Source organism: Chaetodon auriga, chromosome 22 (genome assembly GCF_051107435.1).
Source record: "Chaetodon auriga isolate fChaAug3 chromosome 22, fChaAug3.hap1, whole genome shotgun sequence".
Classification (NCBI taxonomy): Eukaryota; Metazoa; Chordata; class Actinopteri; order Chaetodontiformes; family Chaetodontidae; genus Chaetodon; species Chaetodon auriga.
Window position 1 is genome coordinate 16,750,195 of NC_135095.1, and position 20,962 is coordinate 16,771,156.

A 20,962-nucleotide genomic window follows, 5' to 3' on the forward strand; every position below is an offset into this window, starting at 1 on the left:
GGCAGATCAGGCACGGGGACACACAGAGCAGCAACTGCTGAGCGCGCGCTCTGTCCGTCCGGCTCCAGTCAGCCGACAACTGACGGAACTGCTCGAACCGAACCGAGCCGAGCCGAGCCGACCGTGGTACACTGGAGCGAGTAAAAAACTGACAGGGCGAGAGACGCACAGGCATTCGACAGTTTAATAACCGACTAACACCGAAAAGACACAGCAGAGATGACGGCTCTAAGCAGCTGGGAGTTGTGCGTCAAATACGCCCTCTTCATCTTTAATTTTGTCTTCTGGGTAAGTTACAGAATTCAATATTACTGATTTTATTTTAACTTAAAAACTCGATAATTTGCCATAAAAATAAACGTTTATGTCTCACTTTCAACCACATTTGAACTTTATTACTGTAGCCTGTCATGATTTGAAGAGTTGGCAACAAACGTATTTGTTATTGGTTGTAAAGTCGACATTTTCCTGACAATTTGTGCAATTTCATCTATTTAATCCATGCCGAAATGAAGAGCACCCTCCTTGTTATTGACGATGAATGTAGGCTACTTTCTCCTGCTGACATAAACACTCCTTAAAGCAAAGACCCGTTAAATGTACAGATTTCCGGGTGGCGTTTGGTTTTTGCTATCAATTAGGTCTGATTTTCTGCAGATAAACTCAAAATGTGCAGATTAAGTCAGCTAAGATAGACATACTGACACAGCATGCCTCTTTATTTGTATTATCAGTTTGTAACTGCATTTGATCAGGAGTTACAGTCCGTCTGAATAACACGCACACGCATATGTATGTTTTTTTACATTGGGACAGTGACCGATTATGGCCGTTCTGACGGTTTCTAACATCTTACATGGTTGGCGTTTTCTGGTAATCTGTTCAGTCTATTGTTGACCCATGCAGATGGAGGAGCCACCAGGAAATAGCAGTTATGATCAAGCTGAGCTGCATGAGCCAACGTGACTGACAACATGCATGTTGTACAATCATTTTGATTAACTGAGTGGTTGAAAGTTAACACTCTTTTTAGTTTGTTGACCAACACCAGCAAGTCATGCTGCCACCTTATTGAGTGGCCCAATTGTACTGTAGCAAAGAAGCTGAACACACTGTGACTTAAAGATCCCCTCCAGACATGTTTTAATGCATATCAATGAAAAAGAAAGAGTGAAGCTCAAACATCTAACTGATGTAAGAAAAAGGGAAAAATAGACTGGACTCTAAGAAAACACATTACAAACAGACAAAACAAGCCAATGAGGACAACAGCTTCACCACTTTGACCACACAATCCAGTTTGTAGAAAATTAAAACCAGTTCGTCAACACTTGGACGCACAGGAAGCACAAGCAAAGTCCGACACCACACAAGATTTAAGACAGATGTTGGAAAATCAACTGACAATGTTTGATGTCGTTTTTATATTTTGATTGTGTGATTTTGATATTATTGGAGGTAATGGCTAAACAGCCCATCCATTCAACATAAAGATGATCGTGACAACACCGACTGAAAGAGGAAAAAGAGATTTACAATTTTCTTATTGTTGTTGTTGTTTTACAGTATGAATGGCAAAATTTTAGAAAAAGATCTGAAATCTTTAATTTCTTTAATCAACCATTCTTGACATGTAAACATCTTTTTCATAAAAACAAAGACAGAAAACTGAACAACGCTGCACCAAGGAGAGTAAACGTGCCCTTGGTCTGGAGTGAAAGCTAGTTTAGAAGTCTGTGCCCTTTATGGATGAATGAAAAACAGGTTTCTGTCCAGTCCCTTAGACACATGTTGGGCTTATTTTAACTTTTCTTGGGTTTATAGTAGTTTAGAAAATGCAGGTAAATTCCAGCAGGGGGCGTGATTGAGGCCAATCTGTCATGAAAAGACAGATAAGTTGTGTAATCAGTGCTTCTTTCTCCTTATTTCCTTTTCTTGTGTGTTCTTCTCATGTAGTTCATTATTACTTTCTAGTTATTCAAACAAATTAGGTTTTTCACTCGTGGCAGAGAGAGAGGAAGAAGGGAGGAAGCAAAGAAAGAGTGAGAGATGGGGGTGGCTTCAGCAGCGTGGAAACAAAGCTCGTGTTGTTGGTTTCACTGGGTCTACTGGCAGAGGAGGGCAGCTCGAGTTACCTCAGCCAACACTGGACCCCAGGCCCAGGAGGGGTGTGTGAAGACACCTGAGAAGACTTGGTTTCTCTGTATCATCCTTATTTTCTGCTCGTTGTTTGGTCTGAAATGATTCAAAACAAGCCAGATTGATGTTACTACGCCAAGTGGACTAGATCTCTAATCTTATTGACTGTTCATTCAGTAATCCATACCTTCTCTGTCTTTGTCCCTGACTGTCTCTTTCTGTTATCTGTCAGTCTCTTTTTCTCACAGACTTCCCAGACGCTGAGTCATCATGATCAATTTCGATTACTGACTCATTGTTAATGTCATTCATTACAGAAAAACTCCAATTATTCACTGTTTCCTGCCTAGCGCTGATTAGCTGTTGAGTTTTGAGATGTTGGCCAGACAGAAGCTGAACAGATACTAGTCCCCCCCCTCCCTCCTCCTCCCTCCTCCTCCCTCCTCCTCCCTCCTCCACCACCTCGTCCCTCCCCCTACAGGTGAGCCACGCAAGGGTGTGGTTCACAGAAAAATCCTCCAGTTCCACCTCTCTTCTTTTCACTCTGTCCTCATCTTCTTCCCACGGGGACAAAGAAACCGTTTGAGTCTTGAACAGAGAACACTTGCATTGGATTTTCTCCCTAAAACCATCTAAATCCTGAACTTGGAGCCATGGGGGCACTGCAGTGCATCAAATACCTGGTGTTTGTGTTCAACTTTCTCTTCTGGGTATGTAGTGTCACAGTACACAGTGCTAGCTGTGCTTGATACATGAGCCTCTGGGTTCGACAGATCTGGTGTTTGAGGGATTTGATTCGTTCTTTTGTAGGTTAAAACAGGCGTCAGTGATTGTCAAAGAGACGAGTTCAGTGAAAGTCATCTTTAAATCTTTCAGGTTTAGTTTGTGGAGTTTGTTTTGTGTTGTTTGATGGGAGTTAGAGGCTGGATTGCTGCATAAAGGTAAAATGGCAAAAGGTTGTCGCCTCAGTCTTACAGAATAGAATAAAGGGAATCAATCAATCCATGATTAATGATCCCCTTTACATGTATCCTGAGTGAAAACAATTGGGTGATTGAATTCACCTGTTGATGTCTTCTCAGGTGTGTGTGTGTGTGCGCAGTCACATGGTGCCTTAAGCAAATCACTGGAAAAGTTAATGTTCTCAGAACAAACAATTCCTGCCATGAAATTAAAACACAGTGTTCCTGCTGCAGTTCGTCTGCAGCTGCAACACATTTTCCTCCAAAGTGTTTATACTAAATGTGGAATCAGCTGCTCGCCGATCAATAGATGCAATAGAGCAAAATATTTCAGAAATGCGTAGCATTTTGATTTGGTAGTCTCAAGAACAGTTTTTGATTGTGGAAAAGTAAGAAAAAATATGATGCACAAGTTGTTGTTGAGAGATTAATAATATCATCATTTTATGGACTAAACAATTGATCGCTGCCTTAAAGGGCCGGAGCAAGACAAGGAGAGACAGGTTAGCTAATCTACGGGGCCCATGTGGCTTGTTGCATGTTTCAAAGACACACCTAGCTGGCCTAAATATCCAACCCAATTACACAGGACTGACTGGAGCCACTTTGCCATTTTCACATTCCAGACTTTCACATTCCAGTCGGTTGTGGACTGAGCCGTCTGTATTTGAGCATCTCTTCAAAGTCTGATTGTAAAAGGTACAAACTTGACACCCACTGCAGGAAGTTCTTGTTTGACAACCCTGAGGAGGCATTTGCCACTAGATGATAATGTGTTTTGTGTGAAATGGCTAAAAGTTTTTCAGCTGTTGGTGTGTGTTCGCAATGATTTACTTCTAAATATCACACTGCCTGCTGTGTTATCACCATGATCACCGTTTAGTGTCAGAAGAACACACACTGACTGTTAGTCCAAATGACTGTTTTGACTATATGAGTCTGCACTTTAGGTGTGTAATGATGGCACAGACGGCTGTGTGTGGACAAATGAGATGACAACAGTGGGACCAGTCTGAGTTTAGAGAGAGGCCCCGCCTCCAAAAACACAAACATCAGATTAGATTGGTTTATTTGTTCCAAGATTTAATGACTGAGCTGCTGGTAAAGGGGCTCACAGCAGACTCGACTGAGACTCGTTCCTGTAAGGAAGTTGGGCTCCATCGTGACAAAGTTCCTGTTTCTAGAAATTAAGGCTGCATTTTCCACATTGCATCCTGTTTTAGAGGTTTTTTCCTTTACCAGAAGCTATAACAGGTTTAGCTTTATTTGTTTTGGAATATGGTGCAGTTTTGCTATCTTGTGCTTCAGGCAGTGTTTCTGGTTGTCATGCCGAATCCAATGCCGTCTCGCACCGTTGTGAAAACAGCGTTGAGGCTTGTAAGAAGCTGCCATGTCTCTCAGCAATAATTCATTTCTTTGTTGCAGTTGCCTTTGCTCTGCTAATGGCACTGCAGAGTGGCTTTGTGGTTCATCGGAGCTAATGTGAGCCTCAGGGGAAAGGGCTGTTTCGTACAGGATACTTAAAACGTCTCATTGCTGCCGCGACGCAAACACCACAACTCCCCCGAGTGCATTTACTGTACATTAACAACAATATCCATTTATCACGCAGGACACTCCAGTTTTGCTGTTATTTTTAATTTAGAGCATCAAAACAAAATCATATCAACTGAACTAAACTAAGTTTCATCACTGTGCAAAAAATCTTCCGTTAACTTCTCACAGGATTTCATATATTACTTCCTCCTTTTCCGTTAAACATTAACAAGTCAGTTTTACCCGAATACTGCAGGCGAAATGTCATTTTCTCCAGTGTCATATTGCCAACTGAGTGTACACTGAATATGCCTTCACATTTATCAGGAAACTAGTAACTCAGACTCTGAAATATGTGACCACAGGCCCGAGGCTACATCTGAAGGTTTTGATGGATGATGAGGTGTGTCTGGAACACGACTCACTCTACCCATTACACTGACGAATCAGTCCTGAGGTTACTCAGAGTTTATGCCATCACGCCATCAGATGTTGCGATGACAGATCGTTAGGTGTGTTTCTTTGTAGCTTTTCTTTAGACTTGGACAATAAAGATTTTGTTGAATCTTCTTGCCTGTAAAGCTCAGAGTTCTTCATAATTTCCTGCAGCAATTCCCAGAGGCAGTACTTTGTATCTGGATATTTCATCACCTGGAAGTAAAGTCGTTGCTAATTGCTTGTGTTTGTCCCCGTTCTGTATTCACATCTTAGAGTTTTTGTTAATCAGTATTGTCACTTGGAAACATGTGACTCTCCTGGGCCATGTTAAGGTTTGGGCTGATTAAATGACCACCAGTTTGATAATGTCAAGTTAGTTTGTGAGGGATCATGATGGCTGTACATACAATAGCCATGATCCTTGGATGCTCTGGAGAAGAAACCAATCAGAAGAGCGTATTGGAGCGATGGTTGTATTTAAAATGCTCTGTTGTTTCATGTGGGAGTAAAACACACAGCGCCATAGTTGCTGAATTCGTCCAAAATGAACCCATGTCTCTGTAGGTTGGGTCTAGTAAGCTCAAAAACGTCAGCAAACAGCCAGTTTTAGCCCTCGTGTGTGACTGAACTCCGCTCTTCTTCTTCTCTTTGGATTTATATCGTATACAAAAAGGCCTCAGACACAAAAATCCAGTCACAGACCAGAATTTCAAGTTGTTTTTTTTTTTGCCCATATAGGCTGAGGTGGGCGCACATTGTTGTGTTCATGTGTGTGTGTGTCCACTGATTCATGGTCAGCAGACCGTAGCAGAGAGGATTCTGAGGACATGTTGGGGCATAATCCTGCCTGTTAGCATGGACGCTTTGTGTCATTCTTATCTCCTGTTGCACAACAACACAGACATCAGCGTTACGCTGCGAGACGTTATGGAAGTTATTTGGGTGGCAACAAAGAGTTGATGTAAACTTGTGTTGTGTGGTTGCTGAGGAGATATTGAGTCATTCTGGTGGGTTATTACTGTGGTGAACACCATGGGAGACACACATGCACACACACACACACACACACACAAAATGACTATCTGTTGTCTGCCCTCATGTTTCTCTTGCTGTGTATAATTTGTATTTGTCAAAGTGTTCATATGTTCTGGATTAATATCGATTCATCAGGTGAATTGAAGTCTTTATGTCTTGGGTGGTGCTGGCACTTTTAGTTGTACTAAAATGTCAATTTTGACTGTTTTCCATCACAGATTGAATTAACTGTGGGAAAAGTCTTGATATTCTTTTTAAGACTTGTTGGTCAGGTTTTTCTGAACGGGCTGGGTATTCATGAGAAGGTCTCTGGGAGCGTTGGGCTGACTTCATTTTTCAACTGTTAGCTCTCTGGTCTACTCCAGTGCAATCCATCACATTGTTTTTGTACCTTAACCTGCCTGTTGAAGCCACGCCAGCGCCATGGCTTTCAGGGTTGCTGTTAGTGTCAGTCAGTCCATCACTTTGGTGCAGACAGAAATATGTGCATTGAACACCATGAAATTTGGTTCATACGGTCACGTCCCACTCAGGATGAGTTGTAATAACTTTGATCCCCTGACTTCATCTAGCACGGCATCATCAGACTGCAACAGGATTTATCCAATAGATTTATTTTACAATGAAATATCTGCAAAGTAATGACACTCCCATCAGCCTGCAGTTATTATGTGGACATCAGCACAATGATGTGTGAATCATGTTCTACCTGCTGATCAACTCGTTTTCGCTGAAAGATTTTCTTTATGCACGAGGAAATATCCTCATGAACTCCATGTTCTCAGCACTGGATGTGATTTAAAGGTGACAGCAAAGAGTTTAACTACGCTGACTCTTTCATGCATGCTTTGTTTCTTCTTCATGTAGCTGGCGGGCACTGCCGTGCTGGCCGTGGGCCTGTGGCTGCGTTTTGACAGCAGGACAGCAGGATTGTTTGAAGGAGAGGAGTCACCCACAGTCTTCTTCACTGGTAAGACCTCTGATGTTACACTGCTGTCTCTGCAGCTGCACCCACAGAACAGGCAAAGATCTTCTCTGGCTGTTTTTGAAGCAACTGTATCATAACTTAACCTTTCTTTCCATCCAGAATCCAGGTTTTCTAAATTTCACTCCTTAATGTGATTAATCTGCGCATCATTGTTGGATTAATAGTTGTACAACAGTTGATCCAGTGAAAGCATCCTTTGAAAAGTTGTTTTAAGGGCCAAAAGCCAAAGATACTCAGTTTGACTTTTAAAAGCCATAAAACACAGACAGGAAGTTCCCCTGAGGGATCCTTCAACGTTCATGTCATTCTGTGTTCGGGAGCGTTTGAAGCAGACTTCAGTGTTAAGTGTGTGTCAGTCCATTAGCCCTGATGATGGAGTTGTGGCTGTGTGGGAAACGTTTTGTGGTAGAGTGCACTGGACGTTCACGTCATGTGATGCACATTCACGCTGCTTTGGCGTTATGGAAGCACATCGCTTCTTCCAAAGCAATCACGACTGAAGATAAAGATCCACAAGCAGTGAGCCTGTATCACAAGTCAGACTTCATCACATCCTCTGTGCTTCGAGCGCTCTGCCACCCACCATGAACAGTCATCTGTTAGTCACAAGAAGAAGAACAAACTGAGGCCGTTCGCTCACCGCAGTGCTCGTGAGCAAACTGTCGGATTATTGTCACCAGCGTGACTTTACAGAAGCAGCCTTTGGATGTTTCGTGCTCACACTCCCAGGTGTCATGTCTGAGAAGCAGCCTTTAAAGGTGTTTGTCCACTCTCGGGTTGATCAGGAATGAGATTAGCACTGTGAGGCGAATGCACTCTGCTGTTTGTTGTTTAATGTGTTTGTCAGATATGACCTGATGGACGTTGCCTCATCATCAGGGACAGCTGTAGTGCTGCAGCAGGAATGACCTGATGTGAGAAACAGGCTGCGGGCTGTACAGAGGCCAGCTGAGGCCAGAGTTAGTCCACAGCGAGGCGGCTCCTCCAGCCTGGCAGAGCCCTGCACACATAGCTTTCATTCTTCACTGGCTGACAGGGACGTCTTTGTTTCTCCACTTTTGTGTTTCTGAGGAACTCACAGAAAGACGGACTCGCGCCATCCCCCCTCTTTGTGTTTCGCTTCCATCAAACTGATAAGTGAAGTGGGCAGTCAGGCGACAGAGGATTGTTTTGAAATGACAAACATCTTAATAACAGCATGGGAGAAAGAATTGCTGGAGGAGGAATATTTGTGTGGCTGCTCTACCCGTGACATCAGTGCTGCGGTTTTTGCAGCCCAGTATTCATATTTTTTCATGATTTATCATTACGGACGCCACATCAAAGGATGGTTAAGATGCTGGCTGTTTACTGGCAGCTGCGAAATCACTTTTCTAAGCCGTTTATACACTTTGTTTGTTTGGAAATTCACATAGCAGCATTTCCACAGTGATATTTATGACTTGTTGTTGAGATGTTTGGCTGAATGTGATTCAAACGCACATGTGAAACACAACTTCTGGGCTCTCGTGTAGCATCTGCCTTGACTTTCATTATCTGTAGGAGCGGAGTGACATCAGTACCCTGAATGAAACTAGCTTTGATGCTCCATGCAAATTCGGGGTGTGTGAAGGAAACTGATGTGTGCCGTGTCGTTCTGCAGGTGTGTACATCCTGATCGCGGCGGGGGCTCTGATGATGGTCGTGGGCTTCCTAGGATGCTGTGGAGCCATTAAAGAGTCGCCATGCATGCTGGGATTGGTGAGTCTTTCTTTCTGTTCAGCACTAGAAGAGGTTAAATTATGGATTAAACCTGCCGTCCTGCGTTGAATTTCCTGTTTGGACCTGAAACAACAAACACTGTAAATCCAGAAACATGTTGAGAAAACTGACTCTTGTTTTCTGGTTTAGTTCTTCTTCTTCCTCCTCCTCATCTTCGCTGTTGAGGTTGCTGCCGGGATCTGGGGCCTCTCCAACAAAGACAGGGTATACACACACACACACACACACACACACACGCACACACTGGTTTTGTCTTTGGCTGGCAGAGTCAGTATTCAGTCAGTACTTTAAGTTTGGTTGTTTTCTCTTTGTGTCTTCAGGTGGTGGAGGACGTGACGGAGTTCTATAAGCAGACCTACACCAACTACAAAGACACCCGACAGGAGGCGCTGAAGGAGACCCTGCGTCTCATCCACTTTGGAGTGAGAACACACACACACACACACACACACACACACGAATGAACACCTATTTCTTATCTTTTTATTAGCTGTCTTTTGCTGCTGCTGCTTCCATTTTTCTGTGATCCTGAACTGTAACTGATCCTGGAGCGTCATGTCCGTTAGTCACATGTGTGGCGAGAGGCGTCCGTATCTTTAGCACAGTGCTAACCAGTGCGTTCTGGTTTACTGAAACATCTCAGTGTCTGCTGGCTCAGATCATTGGACAGCTGATGAGTTGTAGCCATGCTAGTGGCTAATCAGCTATCAGTGGACCACCATGACATTCTGTACACACATTCACGTTCCACTCGCAATCAATTTTAGTCTCTTTGGTGCTTCTGTGACTTTAACTGTAGCGCCATCATCGGGTCAAACTTTTACTTTGTCCAATATTTAAGTGTATATGACCAAATGACTGCAAAGCTCATCAGCCTCAGCTGTAATTGTGTGTAGTGGTAATTAGCAAATTTAGCAAATGTTAGCATGCTAAAATGCTAAACTAGGGCTAAAAGAAGATCATCATCACACAGCATGCCGACATTAGCATTTAGCTCACAGTACTGCTGTGCTGTACACATCTGATAACTATCAAATAAAGAGCTAATTATTTCTTTCTAAAGTCGTGGCTTTGTTTCCTCTTGGCAGCTGAACTGCTGTGGCCCCACGGGGACGGTGATCGATGCGGCCAAAGACATCTGCCCCAAGAAGGAGGGTCTGGAGAACCTCATCACCACGGTAACAGACAGGGTTTCTACCTACAGGGTCTAAGATCAATGGAGACACACTATTGGTCAGGGAGCCTCACTAACATTGAATTATTCCTAATGTTCAAAGTTCAAGTCATTTTTTGGTCAATCTGATTTGTACCTGTTTCTTACTCTTCAAAATAAATGCTGGTGTCGTCGTAGTGAGCTGTCAGCACTGTTAAATCCCTCTTTCTGCTGTTCTGTCAGAGCTGTCCGACCGCCATCGACGAGATGTTCAACAACAAACTGCACATCATCGGCGGAGTCGGCATCGGCATCGGTATCATCATGGTGAGAACAGAACTCTACACGAGTCCTGAAAAGTCCAAATAAAAGTCTACACACAAATGGACACAGACAGTATCTTACACCTACTTTATCTTCCTTAATCTATTGTATAAATAAGACGAGTTGGTCTTGTTTGGTGAGGTTTTTGAAGCTGCAGTGGTTTCCAGTGTGAAAAACTCCACCTTTTTCCAGAGTAAATGTATTTGTTTCTGCTGCCCTCTGGAGGACCCTGAAGGTCACTCCTTTCGCTCTGTTTCCTTGTGTCAGTCAGCCGTTGGTCTGGTCCAGCGTTCCTTTGAGACTGACGTGGTTTTAACCCTGTTTTCTTGTCTCCTCCTCTCCACAGATCTTTGGGATGATCTTCAGCATGATGCTCTGCTGTGCCATTAAGAGGTCCAGAGACTTTGTCTGAAAACACGCCGCCACAAAAACACACAAATCCCCTCCCATCTTTAACCTGTCCTCACTTTCACAACCTCTGCTTTAGAGTTTATGTCAGCTTAATAATGGTAACAGCCGTTCTTGAGTTTGGATCCATACTGGATGGCCACGTCGACCCGTGAGAGTATGGAACCTGGACAATGACCCTCCTTCATTTTGGGCTCTTTTCCACTCTGGGTACAAATGTAACGTCCAGTCAGATCCTACAAAGTCAATTGAACAAAGGGACGTTTTTATTCTGGTACCCATGTAATGAATTTTTATTCTACTTTTCATCCCAACACAGAGCAGGTTGATGACTGGCAGGAGAAAGAGACGTTAATGTCTCTGCTGCCCTCTGGAGGACCTTGAAGATCCTCTTTTCTTTTGTTAGCTCCTCACTGTTGAATAACATGGAGTTCAGTTTGTGAAAAGCGTGTTCAAGGTTTGCCTGTGCTCCGTTAGAATTTAACAGGCTTCTTGCAGCTAACTGAGTTTTACTGTGTGACTCATTTTTTTTTTTTAAATTTTGCTTGTTCCTGAAGTTTAATTTTTTATAAAAGCAGAACTTTGGAGTTTTATGCAGGTGTTCAAATACATCTTTAAAATGGCAAATAAATCAACTAATGAACCATAATTTGTGTTATGAGCCTTTATAAAACTTTTTTTTTTTACCATGTTTTTCTCCTGAACATGGTTTTCTAAAATGACTGCAGAGACTTGATTTTTTTTGTTTGGTCAAAAATCACCGGTTATTCTCAGAAGGCTTTTATCTGTAGATATCGTCAGTGTGAAGACTTCAGTTCACATCCATTGTTTCTTTTAGTCTTGCCAGCAGAATGACTGGATAAAAGCTGGAAAATAAAACAAAAACTCGGATTCAAGCTTCACTTACTGATTGAATCCACAGGTCATATAGATGAAGGACAAACTCGGTGCTTTTTTCTCTCTCTCTCTTCAAGACAAATACAATCTTAAAGCAACGACTCTGCCTTTGGAAACAAGGACGTGCAGTGTTGAATTTGGTGCGATTTGTACACAAAATCAACCATGACCAACACTGTCCCGAATGAAACCACGCGCATCATTTGATCCTCTGGTTCCATTTAACATCTGCTGCCGGAGACTTGAGTCACCCAGTGAAGCAAAGAGGCAGTCAGGGTACACAATTATTTATTCCAGAAAATAAATGAAAAAAAGAGAAACATGGCTTTGACAATCTTAGAGTCGAGGCCTTGTCGCTGCGCTGTCAGTTAAATGTCACTGCAGGTCGTCTGTAAACAAAGCTAAACCAACAAATGCTGCAGGAGAGTTTCAGCTAAACGGCAACTTCAGGGTTTGAAGTTCTCCTGCTTCGACACCCAGAGGTCGTGTTAGGTCACACACACACTAGCCTGATGTCTTATGTTAATGGATGCCAAAGGGATGAGACAAGGATCATAGTGTTAACTGTCAACAAATCCCAGACAAAGAATGAACTGATCCCACTGCTGAGTGTTCCCAAAGGCTGATGGAGATGACATTTTCTATCCAAAAGGTCAAAGGTCAGCTCCAATGTTGCATCATATTGTTGTGCAGAAACACTTTTCTGGCCGTTATTCAACACCATCCCTCAGGAGCAGAAGGCAGATTGTGGCCATGTTTCACGTTTGCTCAGATGGTGAATTGGTGGCACTAATCTTGGGCGTCCATCTTGAATCTGTGCTGACTGTTTATATCTTCTGTGCTGCCGGGTTGAACGTGTGTGAAGCGCCCATGTTTTACAGTTTGTAGCTTCTTTGCAGCAGCATCCATGTTTGAAGCATCATAGTCCAACACCAGCTGATTGGTTCTGCTGATATTGATGTGATGACGCTCTCTCTCAGTCCTCTAAGTCTCTAAGTGAAGACAGCCTGTTTCCCACTGGAAACTTCCATTTCACCAAAACACTTCATACCTTTTATTAAATTCCTTCAAAGTCTTCACTTCATTTATTACACCAGTCTGGACAGAAGTGGATGTAAAAGCACTGAGAGCCACAGACAGGAAGTGAGTGAACTGACGGACGGACGGACGGACAAACACATGGATGGTTTTGGTCTTTTCATGGGATTTGTTGACAGTAACTGTAGAATAATGGCGGCCTCTTCCTTTAAGGTCTAACGTTGATGAGTTTTCTTTGAGCGGCTGAGAACCTGACACCAGACTCTGGTTTTGGCAGAGGATCAGAGTCTTCGGGGTCTTAATGACCTACTTCTAACGAGTCGCTGTCTAAGCCGTATTTTAAGCAACAACAGCAGAAATCCTCTGGTTTCTTCGTCTTCTCTAACAGCAAACTGGAAGTCTTTCACTTTTGATGGGACAAAACAAAACATATGAAAATCTTTGAGAAACTGCGATGAGTGATATTATTATTTTTTACTATTTGCAAACATCTCTGAACCAAACAATCAAGAAAATAATCATCAGATTGCTTAATGACAATTCCAGATTAAAAAGCTAAGTCGTCCAGTTGACCCACCCAGCTTTGGTGCAAAGGTGCATGTGGAAACAGTCTTTAGTCTCTAAAGCAGCTACAGAGACGTCAGTCTCAGCAACCAGCAACGTCCAAACCAAAGCTGTTTTAACACAGCGAGCTGAGCGGACCTGACACACGAGGCCTTTTCACGATTACAATTCTCATTCTTGATGTAAAAACACACTTAAAGCTGCTTCGTGCTACAGACGCGGGACAAGTCCAGCTCGGTTTGTAAATGGCAGATCAGTGCAAAGTTTAGATGGCAGACACATCAATGTGATACAGAAACACGTACAGATCCATGTAAACATCTGCTGTGCTGTGCAGCTTCAGTGGAAAGCCACGTGGATTGTTCCCATTCATGTTCATTGGTGCTACAGCTGGCCTGAGTGTGTGTGTGTGTGTGTGTATGGCTTAGACAAAAGTATAAGTCAACCAACATCTAGTGTAAGAATTGGCCGTCAGTGTACTTCAACTTTTCAATGAGTTTCATCAGAAAAAAAAAAAAAGCCTCTTAGTAAGACTTGATTTGGAAAATTCATGAAATCCAACCGAGAAGCTGAGAGAGCAGAAAGAAGCACAGAACACAAACTGTTGCATATATTCGTCACAGAACCCTGAAGCTGCTTGTGCTCATGCTGTGTTAGCTAGTTTGTACTACAGTCTACAGTACTGAAGGGGAGCGGAGGGTCGGTCGGCCCCTCCTGCTTCACTCGGTGTGTTTACATGCTCATCATCTGCATCCAGGTTAAAGGAAAAATCCACCCTGTTCAACATCTGAGCACCTGGAAACAACAACTGGCTCTGGAGAAAAGGTTTTCACGAGTCTCGCAGCTGCAAATTCAGAAAAGTGTTCTCAGAAAACGATTCAGAGGTCCAAAGACAAACCCGTCATGGCCTCAAGAATCCAGCTGTCGATGTGGTTTTTGAGGACTGACGGCTGCTGGGAACCTCCTGCCTGAATCAGATGGCGCGCAGTCACTGCAGCACCTTCACGGTTTCACACAGATCTGATGGTGCATTCAGGGGCCCTTCGTCAACTCAAAGCCTGACAACTTCCAGGTTTACCATTAAGAAGCTCAACGTGGTGCACTTAACTTCAGTTTTAGTCAGAACAAGCTGCAGCGATCAGTCGATTAATCAATCAGTCAACTGACGGCAGATCAATCTGCACCTGTTACGATAATTAACTCATCATTTAGGCAAAAACTCCTAATCATTCCCTGGTTCCGGACACTGAAATTTACAGCTTTTGTTTTCATTTTGCAAACTGGACGTCTGTGGTCAAAAACGCAGCTACGACCTCTGATCTCCCGTCACCAGTGGGCCAAATGATCACACCTGGAGCTTTAACTTCGCCACATGATGGAAAACAGGAAATGTAACAGCTTAATGTGTCCGAACACGACACACTTTCAACAGCCAGGGTGCAAACGAGAGCCAACTGCAGAGACTGACGGCGTCCCAGTTCTGTTCTACGCCAAGTAAACAAAAACATCTTGATTTGTGAGTGTGCTGTTGATGTACAATGCTGTCCACAAAGCAACACACAACGGAAGTGAAGGCGAAACTGCAGCGTTCAAAATACCACTAAAAAAACCACTAAATACACACCGAGTAAATTTGTCGATTTCCCAGCTGGAATTTGGTGGAACGTTTGTGAAGTCGTCGTCGCAGATTTGAAAAGCAAACTCTGCTTGAAACAAGACACAGCTTGTGCCTTGATTATCCGGCATGATTATGAGGTTTATATAATATAACAATACGCTCCTGCAGCAACTGAAAGCAACATTTGGCCCAGTTTTTCTGACAGTTGTTTCAAGATATAAATATATCTGCAACCTGAGGGCAAAGAAAAAGACATAAAAAAGACAGAATCCAGACAGAAGACAGACCAGATGGGACCTACAGGAACAGGATTAAAGGCAGATTTTTCCTTAACTGCTGCATCATCGTATCACAGCCTCTGCTTTCTGTCATAAGTGCTTGTTGTTGTGAGGAGTGAGACTGTCCATCACGTTCATGTGCATGTAAACACACCTGATTCAGCTCAGAGTTCATCCTCCAGCTGTGTGTCTCCAGCCAGATTTATGGCCTTCTACACTGTGTGTGTGTGTGTGTGTGTGTGTGTGTGTGTGTGTGTGTGCGGGCAGTGCAGTGCATTGTGTTTCAGCACCAACTAGTCTGACAGTTTTCATCCCACTGGAACCATTAAGTTTGACTGGTTTTGGTCTGAGGAGCCTCATTTTGCTGCAGGTCGGCCGGGAAATTCATTCAAGTCAGCGTGGGACGAGTCTTCTGTTGACTCATGTCAGTCCGTCTGTTCGTCCACGCAGTCCTTCCACATGTGTTCCCGTCCGTCAAGGCCATGTCTTCCCTTCTTCCTCCTCCTCTTCCTCGTCCCTGCCTTTACCTGACATCGTGGAAGTAGAGGTTGGCACATAGACACAGCAGCACGATGGACACCAGCATGTAGTAGATCAGATTCCTGAATTTAGGCTCCAGATCGCCCTGCCGGTACCAGAATATCTGAGGGCGAGAAACATGAAGAAAAGCCCATGTTCTTGTTTTTTTTTTAACATTTCAATACATTTCACAGGAAAATAAAAGAAATCTGTAAGGAGAAGTTCGGCTTAAACTGCTTTCACCACTGAGTGATTTACTCCACTGTTTGTTACAGTTTTACAGGAAGTCACCTGTCGGCGAGGTGAGCTCAGAAAAAGCTTCCATCAACAAAATAAACGGCTAAAAGTTATTTTAGGAAAAGAGGAAAAACAGGTGCAGTATTGTGTCATCGTAGTTACCAGCACTATGGTGGATCCACAGGCGAGCAGGATGCACACGGCGAAGAAGACGTTGAGCGGCCGCGGAGGCAACGAGGGAAACACAAACGAACTGATGACAGTCACCTGGAAGACAAACCAAGACGTCTGTCAAACTGCTGCCTCCTTCTGTCCGTCAATGCAACTCTGAAAAGGCTTTTTGCACCTGAAGAGCAGCTGTTTTACAGTTACAAGCAGCAAGATCCTCACTGAAGTTGTTTTCATTGATAAAATGACGAAAACCACATCATCATCGCAGGAGAGTGACCAATCAGTGAGATCTGTGAGGCTGACAGGAACCGTGAGCTTCCAGCAGCTGATACATCAATCAGACACGTATTGATGGAGTAAAACAGCAGAGATTTGAGCTCTCTGCAGCCTCTTTCCTTTAAGTTGACACAACCAATCATTGAAGCTCGCTGAGAGCCGATCTTCCAAGGTGTGTCGGACTTCAGTCGGACCGCTGTCGCGACTTTAACGTGAGAGCGACTCATTCACGTAAACACGTTTTGTCTGAAAACAGCAGGCGTGGTTTACGACACTAACCCCGGAAAAAGACAGAAACCATGAGTGCTGTCACACTTCTCACTTTGGAGAAGTGAAAACAGATGAGTCATTGTTTTTAGTGAAAACCCCGTTTTCCTCTTGGCTGAGCAGCCGAAGTAAAACGTCCAGATGTTTTACAAACCTCCCCGTCGGACGCTCTCCTCCAATCATGACGTGTGGAGCTTTAATGGAGCCACAGTTAAACCTCTGTAAGAGCCTTTAATGCTGACTAATCAATGTTCCGATGCTATAAATGAGCTGAGTAAGACTCTAAAACAGATAATTCATTAGTAAAAGGGATTTGTTACACAATGAAACTCCAAGCAACGACATGCAGCGTGAGGAATTCCTGCGCTGAGCCACACTGAAGCGTAATATCACCGTGTTTGACTTCTAATCGCTCCTCACATCAGATCAATTACGACCATTCCAGACTTAAAAGGAGCCCGACAGCCTGTCTAATGGTGGTAGTAAACCTAATGCAAGGCCTCTACATAGCTGCATTTCAGAGTTATAGTTACACTGCATTTTATACTTACTAAAACAACCACAGACGTAAATCCCCCCACTGCCAGGTTGATGATTCGATCCTGCCAAAAGACAGTTTAACACATCAGTACATTCAAATGAACACAGACATTCTCATCAAATCCCATAAAAAGACCAAAACCAAAGATGAGTGTGTCCTGCTAACAGGTGTCCATCCAAAGCCTGATGCTTATTATCCCTCTGCACCACTAACCCTAACCCTGCTCTTGAGGAAACACTGTTGCATAAATAAAGAACATGAACTGCACGAGTCAAATATGGATAAAAACAGTGTTTGTACTATTGCACAGCTGATTTCTGGATGCATGAAGTGTCCTGTTACCTTTCTTTATCTTCATATTAAACACATTTCTACTGATTTTATGTCATATGCTTCAGATTTTCTCTACTTTCATTATTTGGTTTCAGTCTAAAGCACTTTGTCACTCTGTTTTGAAAGCTGCTATTTATTATTTTTTCACATTTTTGCTGAATGGTGAATTCTAAACTGAATAAAGGCACAAAACCCATTCTGGCCAGCATCAGTTGAGTCGCACCACAAAACACACCACAAAACACACTTCCTCCAGGTTCCTACCCGAGCCGAGGTCTCCCCGAACAGAGGTCTGTTGTCCAGGCCGCTGGTGCCGTACGTCCTGGTGGTGAAGTCGTCCATGGCCGGTTCGACGGACACGAGCTCAGCGCCGACCGCTTGCCTCTCAGCAGCGCCGCCTCCTGGAAGCACCGGGCCAGTGCTGCATGCTAGCTAGCTTCCAGCTGCCTCCCTCTGCACGGCGTCAGGGAAGCTGTCAGTGTCAACAGACTGAAGGGGACATTATGGCGGGTGACGCTGATGGCCAGGTGGGTTCCTTAGTTTACCTGTGAGACAAAGAAATACAAGCTGTAAGGCAGGAAATGCTCGCGAAGGGTCAACCTCACCGTCAGACCACAAAGGCTCCTCCATCATCAAGGTTTCCTGCAATAAAATCCTAAAAAAAAAAAACAACCTAAGTTTATTATTTCTCTAATGAATTTGACTTTTTTAAAAACACATTTTTGAGATTCATGTTAAATTTATGGCCTTATATTTAAATGAATCTGACAGAGACAAGTTTTTTGGTTTAGTTTTTGATGTTTTTTGGATTGTTTTTATTTATTTAGTTTTGCATTTTCTTTGTTTTCACTGTTTATCCTTACACATGTAAAATAATTTAACTCAATTTCACAAATCGACTCATCATGAAGGTTAATTTATAAAACAAAAAAGGGCAATCATTTGTTGTTTCCGGCTTCTCAAAATGTGAACGTGCTGTTTTTCTCTGTTTTATATCATTGTAAATTGAATATCTTCATGTTTTGGACTGCTGCCCGGATAAAACTGTGAATTGTGATGGTATTTTTTCTTTTTATCTCGTGTGGACCGCTACTTAGAGGAAGTTAATGTGGATACAAATAAAAAATTCAGGAACAAAGAATCTGGTTTGTGTTTTACCACAACAAGGATAAAACTGTAGTAATTTCAGTAACTCAATCATAATATCAAGCATAAAGACACTCACACGGTCACTGTGTTTTTAAAGTTTCTCTTACAGACGAAGGCGGTGGTTTTATTTCAGTGGAAGTCAACCGCTGCTGACCAAAACACAACACAGAACAGATTCATATTGTTTCTCGTTAGGCTTCACTTCCTCTATTTTCAGGTGTGATAACAACCACAAGTCAGTTCCATCTCTCAAAGACGAGTAGTGAAGATAACGATAGTCATCTGAAAGCGGAAACTGAGATCAAGTCTGAAGTCAAACTGATTCAGCCACACAAAACTTTGAAGCTCAACGTAAAATCATTTCATTTCCTTGATTGGATAGAGACCTTCTATTTTACAATAATGTGCTTACAAAGAGAACCGTCCTTCACTACCTTATCTTGGATTAATGTTCAATTAAAATGTTTTTTGGGATAATACCGAGTGTGAATAAGAATAGATGCTTTGGCCCACACTCACACACTGGGTAAAAACCCTCAGCTCATGCTGCGTACAGCCACAACCTCCACGGATAAGGTAGGCAAGACCGCATGTGGCCTGACAAGCGAAACTCAGAGCCTTTATGTCCACAATCACAATCTGCAGCATTTCACGCTGTGTGTATAATTGAGATTTTGTGATTGTTTATTTACAAAAACCCAAGAGGTCAATCTAGGATCAAACTTTTTGCAAAGACGATTGTGAAGTAAATGACTGCTGGGGCAACTTCACCGGAGATGTGGATGACGACACCTCTACAAAGGTTAAAATGCACTTCTGTAATATTACGGTTTCACACCACATCTGTTCACCGCAAAGACAAACAACCATTTTCACAAAGACGGCAGCTGCGCTCGCTGCTTCCTTTCTGGGTCAGAAGGCAGCAGGAGAGGAAATCAAACCCTTGCCGAGCTTCCTCAGCAGAAAACACACCGTGGAAAACAACAGCTTCATTATAAACTGGCATAAAACTGGCCTTGAGCTACATTCCTCCAGAGCCTTGTGATTCACTAGGCTCCTTGAAGAGAGACCCCACGACTTAACTGAGCTAAGAAGAAAGATATGTGGTTCACATGTGAGCCGACAGCACAATCCACAGTGTAACGACGCCTCAATAAAACCATGAGACTGGATGTAAGGAAACAAACGAAGGACACAAAGCTCAGTGAGTTCAAGTGTAGCCGGTGAATAAAAAGGAAAATAATTAGGTTGGTTGGTTATTGAGGTGGTGATTATTAAGGTGGTCAATTTATCATCATTTAGTCCCAAAGATATGAAGTTTACTATTACACAACAGTAACAAAACCTACAAATATATTGTATGTTATTAATCAATTAATTGTTTCAGCTCAAAAACCAAAAAAGTCAGATCAGATGAATGGTTTGTGCTTATTTTAAGGACGTGCAGACAGCCTGGTTTAAGGTGGATTTCCCCCACCTGCGTGCTGTGCCAGTTGGTAACGAGCACTGCAAACACACCTAGAGGTAAGAAAAAGCCAATCTTCATGTTGAAGGTAAACATCGATGAGCAAATTCACATTAAACCTCTGACATCCCCTAACATTACCCGACAATATCACAGCGCTCCAGCCACGATCATCACGTCCTGGTGAGGAAGTCAGGAGAGAAAATCTGCAGCACCTGAATACCAACAACAAACATGACAACGTGCCAACCGAGACTACCAACATTTCTGTGACAGCTGACAGGACGTGACATCTCACAACAACCTCACCAATTACCTTGATTAGTAAATAGCTTACCTTGCTAGCAATAGCTAAGCAGGTACCTTTAACTTAACCCAAACAGCTTGGTAGCCGTGTAAGTTACTGCCAGGGCTAAACGCGACCTAACCAACCATATGCTACAGTTAAGTGGAGAAATAAGCCGAAAACATACATCATATATTGTTACCAATGCTTCTTGTCGGGTATAAAATGATGACTATAAACGATATCACTAGAGCTACCTTTACTGCTGTTAGCTAGCTTGAGCTTTACCCGTTACAAGGCCAACTCTACGGCAGGTTTAATTGCTAACGAAGCTAAGCTAAGCTAACCACACAGCTCCTGGACTGTAAGAGAAAAACGACACACTGATAAGACCTTGTAAACTAGCTGATAAGCCAATGTTTCTACCATCTCAGTCTCCGAGTTCAGTGGCACACTTGCCTCACAGCCTCTGTGTTGACTCCACCGGACGCATAACTTCAGGAGAGCCGAGCAGCAGTCGAGCATGAATTAAAGGGAATAAGCCCGGTAGCTTCAGTTCAAGCTGTTAAAGGCAAGTTC

At 43.1% G+C, this 20,962-nt stretch overlaps 2 protein-coding genes across 3 annotated transcripts; one reads left to right on the forward strand and one right to left on the reverse strand.

Moving 5' to 3' along the window:
• On the forward strand, nucleotides 1-11,393 carry LOC143315183 (CD9 antigen-like). 2 transcript variants are annotated; one of them, XM_076722718.1, is made up of 8 exons: nucleotides 1-288; nucleotides 6,978-7,080; nucleotides 8,741-8,838; nucleotides 8,989-9,063; nucleotides 9,180-9,281; nucleotides 9,948-10,037; nucleotides 10,256-10,339; nucleotides 10,683-11,393. In XM_076722718.1, the coding sequence occupies exons 1-8, from the start codon at nucleotides 220-222 to the stop codon at nucleotides 10,746-10,748; spliced, it is 687 nt and encodes a 228-aa protein (XP_076578833.1). In that variant the 5' UTR covers nucleotides 1-219; the 3' UTR covers nucleotides 10,749-11,393. The 2 variants fall into 2 exon arrangements, with proteins under 2 accessions (XP_076578833.1, XP_076578834.1); XM_076722719.1 differs by lacking the exon at nucleotides 1-288 and adding an exon at nucleotides 2,776-2,849.
• Nucleotides 11,394-11,911: 518 nt separating this feature from the next.
• On the reverse strand, nucleotides 11,912-20,962 carry tmem243b (transmembrane protein 243, mitochondrial b). The gene is made up of 5 exons (XM_076722599.1): nucleotides 20,843-20,962; nucleotides 17,748-18,028; nucleotides 17,161-17,211; nucleotides 16,058-16,162; nucleotides 11,912-15,782 (listed from the first exon to the last, which is right to left on the reverse strand). Exons 2-5 carry the CDS (start codon nucleotides 17,823-17,825, stop codon nucleotides 15,663-15,665), a joined length of 354 nt encoding a protein of 117 aa, XP_076578714.1. The 5' UTR covers nucleotides 17,826-18,028; nucleotides 20,843-20,962; the 3' UTR covers nucleotides 11,912-15,662.